The sequence below is a fragment of the Bubalus bubalis genome, chromosome 12 (assembly GCF_019923935.1).
Source record: "Bubalus bubalis isolate 160015118507 breed Murrah chromosome 12, NDDB_SH_1, whole genome shotgun sequence".
Lineage (NCBI taxonomy): Eukaryota > Metazoa > Chordata > Mammalia > Artiodactyla > Bovidae > Bubalus > Bubalus bubalis.
This window is the reverse complement of record NC_059168.1, coordinates 26,250,675-26,270,300: the sequence shown is the minus strand read 5'-3', so window position 1 is coordinate 26,270,300 and position 19,626 is coordinate 26,250,675. Positions and strand designations below refer to the sequence as shown.

Below are 19,626 nucleotides of genomic sequence, written 5' to 3'. Positions count from 1 at the left end.
CGTGATTTTTACCACATCACAATACCACCTGGGCTATTATTTACTTAATTATTTTCACTTAACCGACTTGTCTCATCCCAAGGAATAGTAGTCATCAGTCTGATGTGCTTGTTATATTGTTTCTAATAAAATATTCATATACCTCAAATCATATATACCATCATGTCTGACATGCTTTCAGAAACACATTACATTAACCTCCAAAATACATGGTGAATCTGTATTTCTCTATCTCTACCAGTATCACTCAGTCATCTTTCATCTGGGTCACTGGTTGAAGCCACCTAACCAGGTTCTTTGCTTGCCGCCTTCTCATCTAACCCATTTTCATACAATTGGAAGAGTGATCTTAAAATATAAAGTAAATAATGTCATTCCACAGCTTAAAAACCCTTCCAGAAGTTCTTTTTTTTTTTTTTTTTAAGAAATTAGTGTCTTTGTATTTTTATTTATTTTTTGGCAACACCGTGCAGCATGAGGGATCTTAGTTCCCTGACCAGAAATGAACCCAGGCCTTCTGCATTGAGAGTGTGGAATCTTAACCACTGGACCACCAGGGAAGTCCCCAGAAGCTCTTAACACATAAGCTCCCATTTTCCTAATCATGTTCCTCAAGACCTTGCAAGATCTAGTCCTTATCTCATTTCTCTAGGGAGAGAGGAAGAACAAAGAAATAGATGAATAAAATAAATAGTATATCAGGGCAATAGATACAATGAAAAATAAAATAGGACAAGGAAAGATTAAATAAACCATTTGGGGCTAGGAAGAATTCTTATTTTGGTTGAGCGGTCAGCACAGGCCTAACTGAGAAAAAAGACTACATTTGAGCAATAGCTTCAAGTGGGTGTTTGGGCATAGGGCAGTAAGTTCTAAGAAAGTGAGGTGGAAGCAAGCTTGACTTGGTCAAAAAGCATGAAGGAGCCCAGTGGCTCAGAGTCAGTGGACATCGGAGGAGTGTAGTAGCAGATGAGGTCAGCAAGATTTGTAATGAGGCAGAATTCTTTAGGACTCTAGACCATCATAAGGATTTTCAGTTTTCCTCTTTAACAAGATGGGAAAACTTTGGGTTGGATTTTGAGTGAAGGAGTAATATAGTCTGACTTTAGTTTCACTCTAGTTTCTTCGTTGAAAATAGACTGTGGAAAGCAGAGGCAGAAACAGCATTTTGGCTCTTGCAGTAATCCAAAGAGAAATGATACTGGTATCACCAGAATAGTAAAGGTGTGAGACGTGCTCAGATTCAAGATTTATCTTGAAAGTAGAATTGACAAGATTTGCACATCAGTCAGTGGTTGCTAGAGAGAAAGACAAAACTAAAACTTTTAAGCGTGAGCAGCTGGAAAGACAGTTGTCATTTATGAAGACAGGAACAATTGCCTAAAGAACAGGAGGTTTTTGTGGGGAGAGAGAAAATGGGGACATTGAATATTCAGTGCTGGACTTTTTTTTTAAAAATACTTGTTAGAAGTCCAGGTAGAAAATAATGAGTACTGTAGCCAGTTGGGTATAACAAACTTGTTCAGGGAAAAGAATCAGGCCAGAGATATAAATTTAGGAGTCCTAGAAAATAAACAGCATTTACTATTTAGCATCATAAGACTGTATGAGATCACCAAGGGAATTAGTCCAGACTACCGATAAAAGACGGAGAAGGCAATGGCACCCCACTCCAGTACTCTTGCCCAGAAAATCCCATGGATGGAGGAGCCTGGTGGGCTACAGTCCATGGGGTCCCTGAGAATCGGACACGACTGAGCAACTTCACTTTCACTTTTCACTTTTGTGCATTGGAGAAGGAAATGGCAATCCACTCCAGTGATCTTGCCTGGAGAATCCCAGGGATGGGGGAGCCTGGTAGGCTGCCGTCTATGGGGTTGCACAGAGTTGGACACGACTGAAGCAACTTAACAGCAGCACAGATAAAAGAAGTGGTCCAGGGCATTTTGATGTTAAGAGCCAAGGAGTTGAGTAGGAACTAGCTGAAGAGACTGAGAAGGGCCAGTGAAATAGAAGGCAAGCAATGTGAAGTGAAGTGAAGCCTGGAAGCCAAGTGAAGTGTTTTTAGGAGGTGGAAGTGATCAACTGAGTGACAATGCTGATAGCTCTCCAGTACTGTGATTACCTAGAATTAACATTGGTACGTCTTGAGGTAGGGGTCATCGGTGACCTTGACAAGAGCAGTCCCTGGAATGAGAAGGGCAAAAATCTTACTGGGCTCAGAGAGAGGAATTAGAAGCAGGGAACATAGGAGACAAGTTTTGCAAAGGGTTTCACAGATGCTTAGTATGAAAGTGAAAGTGTGCGACCCCGTGAACTGATGCTTAGTGTGGTTCTGCCTAAAACAACACAGGGATGTTTCTTAAGGAAGTTTAAGATTTTTATGATTTTTAAATGTATCGATTATTTTCTGTTTTTTTCTGCATTAAATCGAAATGGGCCTAAGATATATTTCCTTTATTTGTGATTACATTGATAGATTTTTCTAGTGTTGAACCATCTTTTCACTCTTTAAGATAAATCTTCATTGGTCACATAGGATTTTATTATCACTATTGTTTTTGTTTTGTGTTTTTTTTTTAATACATTGATCTTTTATTTTAGAGTTTTTTCAATCCATATTTTATAATAAGATTGATTTTTCATTGTCTTATATTGTCACTGTCTAGTTTTAGTGTCAGGGTTATATTAGCCTGATAAAGTTAATGGCATGGTTTCATATAGTTGGCCTTTTTTTTTTTCCCATAAATAGTTAATATATGAGAGGAGGATTTGAGAAAGCTACCCTTGAACTTACCTGGGTTTTGTGTCTGTTTTATAAAGGGACACTTAATTATCAATTTCTTTGATAGTTATTGGCTTATACAGCTCTTCTGTTGTTTGAATCAGTTTTACTAATTTATTTTCTGGAAAATTAGCCATTTTATCATATTTTCAAATGTATTAGCTTAAAGAACTTTATTGTAATTTTTAAAAATCTTTGTTATATCTGTAATTATGCCATCTTTTTCATTTCTAATATTTTTGTCTTTTTAAGTCAAGTTTTATACATGTCTTTCTTCTTGTTTTGTCGCTAAGTTGTGTCCGACTCTGCGACCCCTTGGACTGCAGCACTCCAGGCCTCCATGTCCTGAGCCTCCCTGTCCAGGCCTCCCATGTCTTTCTTAGTACATTTTTTTTTTTTAAATTTTATTTTTAAACTTTACAAACTGTATTAGTTTTGCCAAATATCAAAATGAATCCACCACAGGTATACATGTGTTCTCCATCCTGAATCTTAGTACATTTTTAAAAGAACCAACTTTTTCTATTTGTTGGTCCTTTCTTTAGTTTATCAATTTCATTGAAACAAATTAAATTTATTTCCTTTCTTCTACTTTCGGTTTACTCTTCTCTTTTTCTGTCTTAAATTGAAATTCTCCATATTGCGTTATTTCAGGGGACTCATAAAGTCAGCTTGTCCCACTGTTCATATGCTAAGCTTAATAATTTCAATAAAGGTGATAATTGCTAGTTCTCTCCATTGTTAAGGGGCCATTATTCCCTTTGCAATTACTAAGTAGAATGTAGGGTAATACTTTGTGCAAATATTTTACTACCCAGTATCATTTCACCTAATGAGTTTAATAACCATGGATAATCTTTACCCTAATCACTTGTTTCAGTGGGGGTTGCTAATGTTTTTCTATTTCTGTTATTCTTTCTACATTTATTAGCTAGTATTATTCTGTAAAAAAGTTTTCCCCCTTTTTTAGTCTTTTTATTTTTTTAGTTTGATGTGTGTTTTGTTTTTTACTTTTTAAATTATTGTGAGTTTTTAAAGTAATCAATTACAGTCATTACTATTTTTGAGGCTCAAACTGCCCTAAATGTGGCTAGTGGGAACCCCCTCAAGCTGGCCCTTGTGTTCTTTTCACACATCTCCATAAGCCTTTGAACACTTCTTGCTTTCTAAAACAAAACGTCCTAAGCCTACTTTTTACTCTCCCTGTCCCAGATTTGGAATTAGCCATTTATTAATGGCACCGTCTTTACTCAAAGCTGCCCAGTGTTCTTCTGTTGTGTGATTTTTCTGTCTTTAGAGTTCAGTGATGTTGCTCTAATAAAGTTTACATATTCCATTTTTCTATCTTAAGGGTTTTCATTATTAAAATGGTTTTGTAGTAGGCCACCCAGAAGATGAGGAAGACTGGTTCTTTTTTACATTAATAAAGTGACACTGTACATGTAAGCTCTTAAAATTTAAAGTTAAAGCTCTCCTCATCTCAGCTCCATTAGGCATTTTATGCCCTTAAAACCAATGAACTATTAATGTATTAAGATGCTTGGCTAAAATCCATAGGTTTAGCTGCATACCCTAATGATAATGCTAGCTAGCATTGAAATGAAAGCTTGGAACATCCAGTGAGTATTGTTGAGGACAGAACTTAAACCAAAACCAACTTGGAGTACTTTGTGAATATTATATAAAATCTCTGTTTCCCTGGGAGTATTTCCTTTTGAGGAATCATTTACAAAATGCTTGAACTATACTTCTACTTTATTAAGGCAGTTCAAAATCCTGTTGATTTCAGGGTTTTTGGTTCAGATAAACTCAGTTGGATTTGTGACACAGAAAAAAAATTAAGACTGTAAGGTAAGTGTAGGAGCATAGGTATTGGGCCCAGCCCTGTTGCTTTTAGTCCTGCATTAGCCACGGCTCTCAATAAGAAAGAACCAGTGTTGAAAAGTGGCAGAGCCCAGCTCCTGGTCTGGGATGTGCTAGGGGCTGCAAGGTAGTAGAAAGAGGTACTCTCTTTGTAGCTCTCCTGACTCTAATTCTAATAGGAATTAACAGAACAGATAAGCATATATCTGGAAATAAAAAAGCAGCTCCTATACCTCATGCAAAGAGTTGACCCATTGGAAAAGACCCCGATGCTGGGAGGGATTGGGGGCAGGAGGAGAAGGGGACGACAGAGGATGAAATGGCTGGATGGCATCACCGACTCGATGGACATGAGTTTGGGTAAACTTCGGGAGTTGGTGATAGACAAGGAGGCCTGGCGTGCTGTGATTCATGAAGTCGCAAAGAGTCGGACACGACTGAGCGACTGAACCAACTAATCACTAAGTTATAGTTTCAAGAAAGATTTCTAGTGATCTGTTTCGTGCTTTAGGTGATAATAGGAAATTATTGGTATAGATATTTTGCCTCACTAAAGATCAACACTAGATTTTGTTAGAGATACTTTAAAAACAAAAAAAGGTAAACATATGAGCCTCTAGTATTTGAACTTGTTACTCAAGCACATTAATTATATTGAAGTAGAGAGTAAATAACTCGGGTCACGACCATTATAGCTAGTGTGAATCTAATCCAAATCATAAAGCATCCCAAAAAGTCTTAAAACTTTGTGAAGATGATTAATTTTCCATTTAATTTGCTTTGGTGATGTTTCTGTTTTATTCTTTAATTTTAGATTATACCCTTTGTGATATTGACTCTTTGTGATATAGACTATATCACTTACATGCGCTACACTGTTGGTAAAGTGTCATGGACACACTTGTGCAATACACGTTAACCAGCTGTTGGAGGTCCTTACCAAAGGCTTAGAGCCCCGCTGGCACAAATCACTGCACAGTTGTCATCTTTGGCAGAAAGGTGACATTGAAAATCTTGGATAGAATTCTTTTCCTTAAGCAAGGCAAACTCATGGTGTATTGAATTATTGAACCCTTTTTTTAATTTGAGAACTGAGATTTTTGCCTAACCCAAATGTTAATAATTCATATGGTATTTATGTGTTCAGCAGACATCAACTTAAGCTCTTAGCTTATTAGGGACTCCTAATAAGACAAAGTGCTTTATTTAGCTTTCACCTGTATCTCTACTCCCTAGTTTTCCATTATTTTTCCTTATTCTTCCTTTTTTAAGATGAATATATTATCTTGTTCCTTATCTCAAAAGAGAAGTTCTGTTTTATAAAGCCTTAATTCACCATTTGATCTGATAAACCGTTCTATTTGGAGGATTCCTTATCCCCACAAGAGAAGAAAATTATGGCTAGTGAAGATAGAAAGTAACGAAAACTTCTTATCATGACTCTTGCTGTGAATAAAATAATAATGAACATTTATTGATAATGTTAATGTCTTCCTCTGCCTTCGACTTTTTTCTCATTTTAGGAGGTACTTTATAAAATTCATCAGACTTCTGCTTCTCACACCTGGCTATTAAGTGTGTTTAAGTGTTCACAGGATTTCATTTATTGCTTTCCCATAGTATTTCTGAATACTCCTCAGCACTTCTTAGTACCTCTGCCTCTTCAGGACTTACACATTTAAAGTAATGTGTGCATGTGTGCTCAGTCATGTCCGGCTCTTTGCGACCCCATGGACTGTAGCCGGCCAGGCTCCTCTGTCTATGGAATTTCCCAGCCAAGAATACTGGAGTGGGTTGCCATTTCCTTCTGTAGTCATTAAGTATCAGCCTCATTTTCTTTCTTTACATTTTTAAATGAAAAAGAGGAAATGACTTATTAAACTTATGAAATAATATTTAAGATCTGTGAAATGCAGTTTATTTCATAGGTATACATCTAATGTTGTATTTGCATGAGAAGGAAATAAGAATTATCTTTAAAAGGTGAAAGTTTTTTTTTCCTAATTGAAATATTATGATCATACTGATAAAACTTTTTTCCAGAATTTTCTGTCTAGTAAACAGGAAAACGAAAAACCCCTTTCAGAAAACATGGATGCTTTTGAAAAAGTGAGAGCAAAATTAGAAACACAGCCACAAGAAGAGTACGAAATCATCAATGCAGAGGTAAGATATCTTACCTCTATTTTTTTAAACCTCATATTAGCAGTTGGGATACAAATGAAATACCTTATGTTTTTTTTTAATTAATACCTTATGATTTATAAACATAAGCCCATATCCAAATTAGACTGATTTTGGCCTTTAATATGTGCTGAAAAACTTAAAGAACAAAGAATAAGCTAATTATGATCCTTTAAATAAATTGTAAAGATCAAAGCCAAGGTGAATTTCCAAGCGTATTATATTAATTTTGGTTTTTGGAAACAACCAATTCTGCTTTTAAATTTTTTTAAATAATTCTAGTGAGAAGTTCAAGTGAAACTAAGTCAGTGCTTCATTGTTTGAAAAGTATTTGATTGTTCTAGCTATACTTTTTTTTTTAATAAAAGAAAATTCACTTTGAACAGTTTAATACCATGAAAGCCAAGTATATGCTTGACCATTTTGTGTTTACCACACTCATAAATATTCAGTTGAAACTGAACATACATGTTGAATTTTTTTTTTTGAAAAATTTTTTGATAAGAATGGAAAACAGAACCACAGCTTATGCGTGAAAATTACATACATAGTAGAATGAAAATAGCAATACAGTCCATGGAGGTACAGAGAGCCTGACATGACTTAGCGGCTGAACAACAAAGAATCAGGAATTCCAGATTCAAATCACACCATTAACTAGCAGGTAGTAAATGTCTTAAGCTACCTAATATCATATCAGTCAATCAGTTGCATTTAATATGTAGGAATTAGACAAGAGCATGATTCATGTATTGGTAATGGTCTTTCTCTCTCTCAAATTGCCTTTATCTGTCACCTCTACAGAGGGTAAGATGCTTTGTGTAAAATCAGATCAAACCATGAACAGTTGGAAGTGACAGCATATTTTAGAGGAAAGAATCTCAGAAAGGTATTGACTGGGTTTTCAGGCTAGTCTTAAGTCATGGTTTTTGCATCTGCATAATTTTGGTTTAGCTTAATGATGCCACTTGATCTCTGTTAATTGTCAGATGTTCCAAAAATAAAGCTAACGTGGTTCGTACATTCATGAGAACTGACATAGGTTTTGTTTTGCCTTCTCTTTGTTGTTTCTTTCATTTATGTATTAGAAATGCCTCCAATGATTGTAAACATATGAACACCATATCTTGATCACTATATTGTATATTTGTATCCATTTAATATTTTTTCTATGTTCATTCATAGACTTCAGCAGGTCTGCTTTTATAAAAGATCTCATTTCTTCATCTTGAATAGTCAGACCATTAAACAATTAATTAAATTGTGTTTAAACTAGTGGATAAATGATTGTTATTATTAAATAAACCATTTGTTTCTTTACATTGTCAGATTAAACATGGTGGTTTTGTTTATTATCAAGAGGGCTGCTGCTTGGTTCGTTCCAAAGATGAAGAAGGTACCGTACAGTTTTCCTTTTTAAGAAACACTTGATTTTTCTGATTTCACATTTTTCATGAGAAATTTGGTATTGATTTTTTTTAATTTGTATTTTCTGTTGCAGTATAGTTGATTTACAGTTATTAGTCTCATATGTACTGTAAAGTGATTTAGTTACACACATACATATGTCCATTCTTCAGATTCTTTTCCCATATAGGTTATTACAACATATTGAGTAGAGTTCCCTGTGCTGTACATTAGGTCCTTGTTGATTATCTGTTTTATATATAGTAGTGTATATGTTAATCCCAAACTCCTAATTTATCCCTCCCCTCTACATTTCCCCTTTGGTATGGTAAGTTTGTTTTCAAAGTCTGTGAGTGTGTTTATCTTTTGCAAATAAGTTTCTTTGTATCATTTTTTTTTAGATTCCACATATTAAGTGATATCATATGAAACTTCTCTTTTTCTATCTGACTGACTTAGTATGACAATCTCTAGGTCCATCCATGTCGCTGCAAATGGCATTGTGTCGTTCTTTTTGATGGCCGAGTAATATTCCATTGTGTATCTATATCTGTACGTCTTTATCCATTCCTCCGTCACTGGCCATTTAGGTTGCTTTGAGTCTCGGGTATTATAAAGAGCACTGCAGTGAACATGGGTTCATGTATCTTTTTGAATCACGGTTTTCTCTGGATATATGCCCAAGAGGATTGCTGGATCATATGGTAGTTCTGTTTTTCGTTTTTTAAGGAACCTCCATACTGTTCTCTGTAGTGGTTGTACCAATTTACATTCCCATGAACAGTGTAGGAGGGTTCCTTTTTCTCCACACACCTTCCAGCATTTATTGTTTGTTCAGGCCCCCACTGGCTTTCAAAGCCAAATGCTCTGGAGGCTCCTTCCAATGCCAACCTCTCAGGCTGGGGAGCCTGCCGTGGGACTTGGAACACTCACTCCTGTGGGAGAGCCTTTGTGATACAATTATTTTTCCAGTTTGTGGCTTGCCCACCCAGTGGTTGGGATTTGATTATATCATGAAAGCGTTTCCCCACCCCCACCCGACTGTCTCATTGTAGCTTCTTCTTTGTCTTTGGATGTAAAGTATGCTTTTTTGATAGGTTCCAGTCTTTTTGGTCAGTGGTTGTTCAACAGTTAGTTGTGATTTGGTGTTTTCTTGAGGGGAAGTGAACTCAAGTTCTTCTCCTACTCTATCTTGTCAGAAATTAAGGGCTGCTTTTAGTTTGTATGCTTGCTGCTTCTTTCCTAACATGTGGCCATTATCCCCTTGATATGGGGTATGCTGGTGCGGTGGTCCATGTGTACTCCCAGGACAGAAGGGCCAGTGATTGGTACCTACTCACCCCCTGTACGTGCTGCCTAAAAGGCTGGTATTGATTTTCAAAGATATAAAAAATAGGTTTTGATTATTGATTTTTATCTTTATTTTAAATGACTAGCTTTTAATATCTGGGTTTGCCTAAGCTAGAATTAATACTTAACACTCAGAAGCTTTGGCAGAGAGAATGGAGGTGAAAACCAGCATTTTTTGAGCATCTACCAAATCTCAGTTACTATGCTAGGCACAACATAGATTACTCAGTGTCACTTACAGTTTCTTACTTTTCTAGGTTCTATATGGTCTATAAATATTAGACTAACTGTATCAAGTAACATCACATAGGCTGATGCATAGAGTAATACTGAATAGGATATTGTAATATTAAATAACAAATGCCATTTTCTACACACATCAAGCTACTGTCAATGCTGAAGGAAGCCATAATGTAGCGTCTTAAAGAAGGGGAATGCTACTCTAAAACACTGAAATATAGTGTAAAAAAATTGTAAGTATATCTTATGGAATTATCTCCTCTACTTTTTTCTTTATGCAGCAGACAATGATAACTATGAAGTTTTGTTCAATTTGGAGGAACTTAAATTAGAGCAGCCCTTCATTGACTGTATCAGAGTTGCTCCTGATGAAAAATATGTAGCTGCCAAGATAAGAACTGAGGATTCTGAAGCATCTACTTGTATAGTTGTGAAGCTCAGTGATCAGCCTGTAATGGAAGCTTCTTTCCCAAATGTGTCTAGTTTTGGTAAGACACCAACTAAAACATTGAAAAGACAACAGCAAGAGAATTGTCTACACTTTTGAGACACTTTTATTTGCCCACATGAATGAATCAGAAGATGAATGCCTGATCTGTTTATCCCTGTGGACTCCGTACCTTCCTCTGTGCCTCTTAACCAGGAGACCTTCCCTTCTTTAGTTAAATATCCAAATTCATGTGTATGTTTTTAAAAGTATTATAATCAGAGTCTAGGTTGCACAGTGCATGTTAATGTATCAGTAATATATATCAGGGCATGCATGCTAAGTCACTTCAATCATGTCCAACTCTTTGCAACCCTGTAGACTGTAGCCCACCAGGCTCCTTATCAGTAATGTGTCAGCAATAATATTCTTTGCTATTACTTAGAGTATATGTTCGCATATAAATTACATCTTAATATTTTATTCAACTTTAGGCTGGGGTATTTTTTTAATTTCACATCATCTTGTCCAGCCATTGTAGCAGATTGCCCTGGGGTCTCTGCCAAGGAACTCTAGAACAAGATGAATTAACTTTTTGTTTGTTTGTTTTTTCGACCACACAGCTTGCGGGATCTTAGTTCCCTGACTAGGGATTGAACCGCACCCTGGCAGTGAAAGTGCCGAGTCCTAATCACTGGATGACCAGGGAATTCCCTGAACTAATTTATTCATCATTAAAGTTATGATATTTTTACCAATACAACCAACTTTAAATTTTATCATTTATCACTGTGTGATTACATATATATGTATATGTGTATATGTGTGTATATATATATACACACACAGACTTTATCCTCCCTTTCATTTTCTGCCATAAATTTCCCCATTGTTTAGTAAAGAAATGCTTTTACAATGAATTAAAATTATATCCTATCGAATTTTTTCTAAGACATACCTCTTGTACATTTATACAATAATGTCTTTCAGTCACTGTCAGCCAGGTGGCAGTCATGACGTAATTGTATGAATACTTTACAGCTTCTGGTAGGATCTAGAAAACACCAGCATGTGACTGATTCGTGTTGTTATACAGCAGAAACCAACACAAAATTATAAAGCAATTTTCCACCAGTTAAAAAATAAGATTTTTTGTTTAAAGCTTAGTTTGAGATAAACTGTCACTTGAAAACATACAAAAACATTTAGGCATGAGAGGAAGTGATCCAGTATTTCTGCAAACTTAAATATGGGCTTCCCAGGTGTCTCAGATGGTAAAGAAACCACCTGCAGTCCAAGAGACCTGGGTTTGATCCCTGAGTTGGGAAGATCCCCTGGAGGAGGACAGGACGACCCACTCCAATATTCTTGTCTGGAGAATCCCATGGATAGAGGAGCCTGGTAGGCTGTAGTCCATGGGGTTACAAAGAGTCGGACACGACCAAACGTCTAAGCACAAGAGCGAGAAATTTAAACATAATCGATCTGCTAAAAGCAGATGTGACTTTACCAAAGTCTTTCCTAAATATTTAATGTTCAACTCTTATTTAGAAACTTGAGTACCTTGAAACTGATAGCTACAAAACTTAGAACTGATGTAGTAGTATCTTATTCTTTGGAAATACAGGGTTAGATATAATCAAACCTGTGTTAGATTGCCAGAGATAAACTTACACATCTCTTCTGTTTGACACTCAGAATGCACTGTGCCTTTTTCTTTTTAACTGTAAATAGGTGGCTATATATAATTCTTTAATTATTTTCTTTTAGAATGGGTAAAGGATGAAGAAGATGAAGATGTTTTATTCTACACCTTCCAGAGGAACCTTCGCTGTCATGATGTATATCGAGCCACTTTTGGTGATAACAAACGTAATGAACGTTTTTACACAGAAAAAGACCCAAGGTACTAGAACAATTCAATTAAGGCTTTATTTTCAGCGTATTTCTCTGGTTATCTAAAGTGCTGATCTTGGTTGAGTTAAAACATTGATTTTGGCTGGAATCAGATATAATAAGGCTAAGGTGAGCAAAGCATTCTTTTATAAGTGATTTAGATTCAAAATTGGAAACTAGTTATATTCAAACTTCAGAGTGAACACAGATATATCATTAGACTATAGGTGCTGAATTACTAACATCCTCTCTGTACTGACACGGGAGGGGTTCTTAGTTTAACACTTAAATAGCATTGTCATGCAGCACTTATGAACCTCTTGTAGGCCATAACTGGATTAACCATATCAGTTACACAGAATTCACTATTTATTTCATGTAGATTATCTAAAATTTAAATTGCTTTGCTTTGAGCCATGATATACTTTGGTCTTTAAATTTTACTTTCCCCAGTAATCTGGTAATTCCTCCTTAAAGCTAATTCTTTTTGCTTCAGGACTTATGCCTCATATTACCACTTAACCAGGCTGGGAAGGAAATGATAATAAATTTATCTGGCAAAGTTCCTTAACTCTTACCCAGATGTACTTTTCCAAATGATTTATAAGAAACAAATTATTTCTTAACACCAGGGTCCTGTCACCTTATATACATCATTTAACAGTATGATTTGGACAATGTCTCAACAGATTTTGCAAGAGGAAAAAAAATGAGCTTTAAAAACTAATCTATGAGTGTAAAATTGATACCCCAAACAAGAAAATTAACCCTTCACTTAATAAAATCTCAGACCCGACAAGAACCTTAAAGAAAATCTTGTACAACCCCAAGTTCATATAGAGAACTTGAGGCCTGGAGAAATTATTCCAGCCCATAGAACTAATACTCTTGATCCAGTAACACTGTCATTGCATTTTTTTCTGATGAGGAGTCTATTAATGAGAATTTACTAGAACTATTCCTATGATCCCACTATTTTATGTGTCATTTGTCAAGACTGTCTTTTAGAAATGACAGTTTACCCTAGTAATTTATTACATTATACCAATGACTTTGATTATAGACTATTCTCTGTCTTGCAACTAAAACTTACCATCTGTCTTTATATTTCTTAGTATTTTCAGTATGAATTACTTTCATAATAAGGAAATGTAGATGCAATATTTAAAGGCATCCAGTGTGTCAATATGAATTAGTATAATGCTCTTGGGATAGTCTTTGATTTATGGAGTCATAAAAATACTCTTAATCATTAAAATAGTATTTCTATTACTAAGAATTTATCCTAAGGAAATACTTATAAAAGTTATGGAGAAGGAAACTATCTTCATGATATGTTCCCTTTTATATTTATTACAATGAAATAGCTAAGTTTTTAAGAATTATGATAATTCAGCTTAATAATAGGATATTAGGAAGCCATTAAAAATAATGATCATAAACTGTATAACTAATGTGGGGAAACATGATAATATGTGTAGTAAGAAATGCAGAATCCAAAATTGCATATGTATTTTAATTATATCTATTTAAAGACATGTATGAAATACAAATAAGCCCTGGAAGGAAAAACAGAATAATTAAAAATTTAAAAATGTGTTAGTTTAGTGAGATTGTGAAGGTTTTTATTCCTGTTGTTTGTTTTGTTATAAAAACTGAGAAAGTAGGAAAAAAGGATATCCAACATGCATTCAAAGGAAAAACAAAGAAAACTCTGTCTCTTTTCTTCTCTACAATTACATATCTTCTCCAGGAAGTTTATTTCCTGTTCTTAGCAAAAACCCCTATAATCTATTAATGTGATTGAGTGTTAAATGATATCTGTAGTTTACCTTGAAATGCATTTTTTTAAAAGATGGATTGAAAGATACATAAATATGTGATAAAGGAAATACAGCAAAATGTTAGCAGGTATAGAATCTTAGTGGTGGATTTTGAAAAATAGTCATAATAAAATGTTAGAGAAAAATTATTTTGAATGCCTTTGAGGAGGAAATGAGAAAAAATAATAGCCAGTTTTTACAAGCAGTATTTCACTAAGGAGTTTTTCTTTTCTGTGTGCATTAGAAATTAATATATATACTCAATACCAGTGAGAAATTGTCATTAGCAATGATAGCTTACATTTGAAATTTATTGGATATTCCTCTCTCTCTCTCCCTCTCTTTTTTCTGCATAGTTTTTTTGTCTTCCTTTATCTTACAAAAGACAGTCGTTTTCTCACCATGAATATCATGAGCAAGACCACTTCTGAGGTGTGGTTGATAGATGGCCTGAGCCCTTGGGACCCACCAGTACTTATCCAGAAGCGAATCCATGGGGTCCTTTACTATGTGGAACATAGAGATGATGAGTTATACATTCTCACTAACGTTGGCGAGCCTACAGAATTCAAGGTAAATCCTGTATTTTCATGGTCCCCATTTAGGCTGTTAGGAAGTGTTACAGTAACATCAACATTTCTTGTTCTAAGAGTTTATTGTTTCATAAGCTTTGGGTCATTAAAAACTGATGCTACCTTCCTGTGTATAACCAATCCCATTTCTCTTCCCTCAGAGCTAATATACCTCTTCATATTTTACTATACCCAAAAAGGTTAGCAAAGGAAAACATTCCCTATCCTAAATAGTGTTAGTCATCAAAGCCAAACTTAGTGGCTTAACAGACTTTTCAAACTTTTATAAACGAGATTTTGAGATCAGTTTGGACTGATCTCAGGCAGTTCCTCTGCTAGTCTCAGCTAGGCTCAGTGATGGCCCCACAGTCAAGGGGCCAAGGCCTCACCGGCTCTCAGTGCTTGACCGTCAGCTAAGCACTGCATCATACCCACCCAGCAGGCTAGCCAGGGCTCATTCATAAGGTGATGTTCACACTTAACCCTGATGCAGAGTTAAGTTCCTTCAGCTCTTCATAAACAGTGCAGACTAATAAGGTCTGGTTCTCAGTGGTTTCATCTCTGGATGCTGCAGTCATCTGATACCTAGATCTCTTCTAATTTTGTTCCACACAGCTCATGAGAACAGCAGCTGATACCCCTGCTATTATGAATTGGGATTTGTTTTTCACAATGAAGAGAAATACAAAAGTTGTAGACTTGGACATGTTTAAGGATCATTGTGTTCTCTTCCTGAAGCATAGCAATTTACTTTATGTTAACGTGATTGGTCTGGCTGACGATTCAGTTCGGTCTCTAAAGGTATGTTTAATTTTCAAAAGATAATACTGTTAAATCAGAATACATGCCGTATTAACAGAACATCAAATTTTGAATAACAGCAATGCACTTTTTCTTAGAAATTAAATAGAATTTAATATAGTGGGTCTTCATCAGGTTTAGGAGGTTTATTTTGGAATTACTTTTAGAAGTCTTTGCTTTTAGTGCACTGAAAAATACTGCTGTATAGGATGAACTTCAGAAGTAGAGTTAAGTGCCATTGTATTTCTCTTGCTACATATCTCTGTATCATGTATCTCTACAACCTTAGATATAGTTATAACTCAGGCCAGCTTGGCAGCTGGAGCCTAACGGCTACCTCCTTCTCCCATCCCAGACAGTAATCATGCCTCTCGTGTTTCTGCTACAGTGTTTCGCCCACACTTGTTTGTGTCTGTATCATCTCTTTGCCAATTTTATAAAACTGTGAATGGTAACATTATTGCCCAGTTTTACAGCAGCATTAATATGTGAGTTAAGGTAGCATGCACTGAAGGGAAAAAGAGAGGCCTCTGTTTTGCTTGATGTGGAAAGAGTTGTATGACCAGCAAACAGGCCATTTGTATCTCCCTATCTATAGTATTATGACAATTTTTGCTAAAATGCAATTTCAGTAAATTCACTGGATGTTATTAAATTTTTATGTGCAGAGTTCTGTATTGGGCTCTCTGGAATGGAAAGAAGTAAGTCAAAATACCTGGCCATAGGAGAATACCATTTATCATGAGATTAGACTTGTACACAAAGATTAAGTATAGGATGGGTTTAAATAAGTGGGATCAAAAACATAAAATGTAAAAAAAAAATGTAAAAAAAAAAAAAGTGCCATGAGGCCCGGAGGACCCAAGAAAACTTTAGTGGGTAGTAGAATTTGAGATAACCAAAGAAGATAGATAGGGTTTTGTTGGGTAGGGAAAGGAATAGTATTCTATGATGAGAAAGTCCATCAAATGAAGCTCTAAGCTGGAGAAGTTAGGAAAATATTCAGGAAACTGCTAATAAATCACTTTTATTGAAGCAGAAGAAATTACTAGGGGATGAAGCTATGATTTGACATTCTTTGACAAAATGATGGATTTATGCATAAATTATGAAGATGGGAAAATGTGAAGTTTGAAGGCAGGGGAATAATTTAAGGAGTCATACTGTACTTCACAAGGTTATCTGGCAGCCATGTTAGAGTACACCGAAGCACCGAGAGAGGAGGGGATGGAGGTTAGTTTTGAGATTGTTATAGTGGCATAGAGATCTAGACTAGAGGTCTCTTCAAGAACATTAGAGATACCAAGGAAACATTTTCATGCAAAAACGGGCACAATAAAGGACAGAAACAGTACGGAGCTAACAGAAGCAGAAGATACTAAGACAAGGTGGCAAGAATACACAGAAGAACTATACCAGAAAGATCTTAATGATCCAGATAACCACGATGGTGTGATCTCTCACCTAGAGCCAGACATCTTGGAGTGTGAAGTAAAGAGGGCCTTAGGAAGCATCACTATGAACAAAGCTAGTGGAGGTGATGGAATTCCAGTTGAGCTCTTTCAAATCCTGAAAGATGATGCTGTGAAAGTGCTGCACTCAATATGCCAGCAAATTTGGAAAACTCAGCAGTGGCCACAGGACTGGAAAAGGTCAGTTTTCATTCCACTCCAAAAGAAGGGCAATGCCAAAGAATGTTCAAACTACTGCACAATTGCATTCATTTCACATACTAGTGAAGTAATGATCAAAATTCTCCAAGCTAGATTTCAACAGTACGTGAACTGAGAACTTCCAGATACTCAAGTTGGATTCAGAAAAGGCAGAGGAACCAGAGATCAAATTTCCAACATCCAATGGATCATAGAAAAAACAAGAGAGTTCCAGAAAAACATCTGCTTCATTGACTATGCTAAAGCCTTTGACTGTGTGGATCACAACAAACTGTGGGAAATTCTGAAAGAGATGGGAATACCAGACCACCTTATCTGCCTCCTGAGAAACCTGTATGCAGGTCAAGAAGCAACAGAACCAGACATGGAACAATAGACTAGTTCTGAATTGGGAAAGGAATACATCAAAGCTGTATATTGTCACCCTGCTTATTTAACTTATTTGAGAGTACATCATGCGAAATGTCAGGCTAGATGAAACACAAGCTGAAATCAAGGTTGCCAGGAGAAATATCAATAACCTCAGATATGCAGATGACACCACCTTTATGGCAGAAAGCGAAGAAGAACTAAAGAGCCTCTTGATGAAGGTGAAAGAGGAGTGTGAAAAAGCTGGCTTACAACTCAACATTCAAAAAAAAAAAAAAAGATCATGGCATCCAGTCCCATCACTTCATGGCAAATAGATGGGGAAACAATGGAAACAGTGAGAGACTTTATTTTTTGGGGCTCCAAAATCAGGGTGGATGGTGACTGCAGCCATGAAATTAAAAGGTGCTTGCTTCTTGAAAGAAAAGCTTGACAAACCTAGACAATGTATTAAAAAGCAGAGACATTACTTTGCCAACAAAGGTCTGTATAGTCAAAGTTATAGTTTTTCCAATAGTCATGTATGGATGTGAGAGTTGGACCATAAAGAAGGCTGAGTGCAGAAAAATTGATGCTTTTGAACTGTGGTGTTGGAGAAGACTTTTAGAGTCCATTGGACTGCAAGGAGATGTACCAGTCCATCCTAAAGGAAATCAATCCTGAATATTCATTGGAGGGACTAATGCTGAAGCTTCAATACTTTGGCCACCTGATATGAAGAACCAACTCATTGGAAAAGAATTTGATGCTGGGAAAGATTGAAGGCAGGAGGAGAAGGGGACCATGGAGGATGAGATGATTGGATGGCATCACTGACTCAATAGACATGAGTTTGAGCAAGCTCTGGGAGATGGTGAAGGACAGGGAAGCCTGGCGTGCCACGGTCCATGAGGTTGCAAAGAGTCGGACACGACTGAGCTACCAAACAACATCTAGTTAGTAAGTGAAGTCGCTCGGTCGTGTCCGACTCTTTGTGACCCCATAGACTGTAGCCTACCAGGCTCTTCCATCCATGGGATTTTCCAGGCAAGAGTACTGGAGTGGGTTGCCATTTCCTTCTCCAGAAATAAATAAGAAAGAATGAGAACCTAAATAAAACAGCCAGAATTTTCCATCTACTTCATGAAGTCAGATTATCAAATGTAATGTCTGGTGTCTTAAAAGGCTGTATAAATGTTCTAAAACAAAAATGATTTTAACTTTAATGATTTCATTTTTCTTTCTAGTTATGGTTGTATACATTATAAATAGATAATATTTAAATAAACAAATTATCCTTGAAAATAATCCACAGTCTAAAGCGAATAAATTAGGAACTCTTCTAGAAAGACAATGCAAATACATGTCTCTGGTGCTTGACAGCAGTGGATTCTTTGAATTAATTACAAGAAATTTTCTCTGTGAACCTAAGCTCTTTGACCATAGTTTCTACAGGTTAAATGTACACTCTTTACGCACACATCCCCCATCTATCCTCTCTGAATAGTGCCCACCAGTGACGTTGCTGTGCCAAGACCTCTGATTTTCTAAGGAATTTGCTCTTTCTACAATTACTCAGGAAAAGAAAGGCAATTTTCTTTGAAATATTCTGACTCTCAGTGCCATTTCTAACATACCGTCAGCCTGCTTACTAGAGTTCTTTTAAAAGGTGTAAGAGGGATGTTAGTGGAAGGCTTGAGGCTGGACCCTGCTGCTCGGAGAGAATAAATTTTGATTTCTTTTCCTTTTTTCTTAAAGTTAACAATCTTAATCATAATAGCAGTGAGTCTCTCAGAGTAGGTGTGCGGGAAAGGTTTTGTTCTGCACAATGGTTAGCCTGGGAGCTAAAGTTAAAAACAAACTGTAAATGCTTTAGTGCTGCTGAGCTAGTTTGTAGTCCTGGAATAATGACTGTCGTCCCTGGTGCTGTCCAGGCAGTAGAGTGAGGGCTGCTGGGTAAATTATTAAAACCACAAGTGAGAGATCTCATGTTCTATGAGAAGAGAGATCTTGAAGATATCTTTGGGTTCTGGAATTCATACTTGATTGGCTGTTAATCTTTTTGTTGTTTCATTGCCCAAGTTTATATATCCCCAGATAAGCTTTTTTTATTAAAGGAGATTTTAAGTCACTCTAGAATCATGGTAAACCATTTTCCTGTACTTTTTTCTTATTTTTATTGGTCATTACTTTTTTTGTTGTACTGAAGTAATCCTTAAATGAGGCATTAGATGAAAGTGGATAAAAATAAACTTGA

General features: G+C 36.1%; 1 protein-coding gene across 4 annotated transcripts in view; it reads left to right on the top strand.

The window, feature by feature from the left end:
* The window catches only part of PREPL (prolyl endopeptidase like), a 37,439-nt gene that overhangs the window by 5,867 nt on the left and 11,946 nt on the right, over positions 1-19,626 (top strand). For 3 of the 4 annotated variants that reach the window (XM_006056813.4, XM_006056816.4, XM_006056817.4), the window contains 6 exons: positions 6,692-6,814; positions 8,162-8,228; positions 10,111-10,317; positions 12,027-12,162; positions 14,332-14,548; positions 15,163-15,348. In XM_006056813.4, the coding sequence (XP_006056875.2) occupies positions 6,692-6,814; positions 8,162-8,228; positions 10,111-10,317; positions 12,027-12,162; positions 14,332-14,548; positions 15,163-15,348 (936 nt within the window). The remainder of the gene's footprint in view (positions 1-6,691; positions 6,815-8,161; positions 8,229-10,110; positions 10,318-12,026; positions 12,163-14,331; positions 14,549-15,162; positions 15,349-19,626) is intronic. The other variant, XM_025260951.3, reaches the window with a different exon arrangement.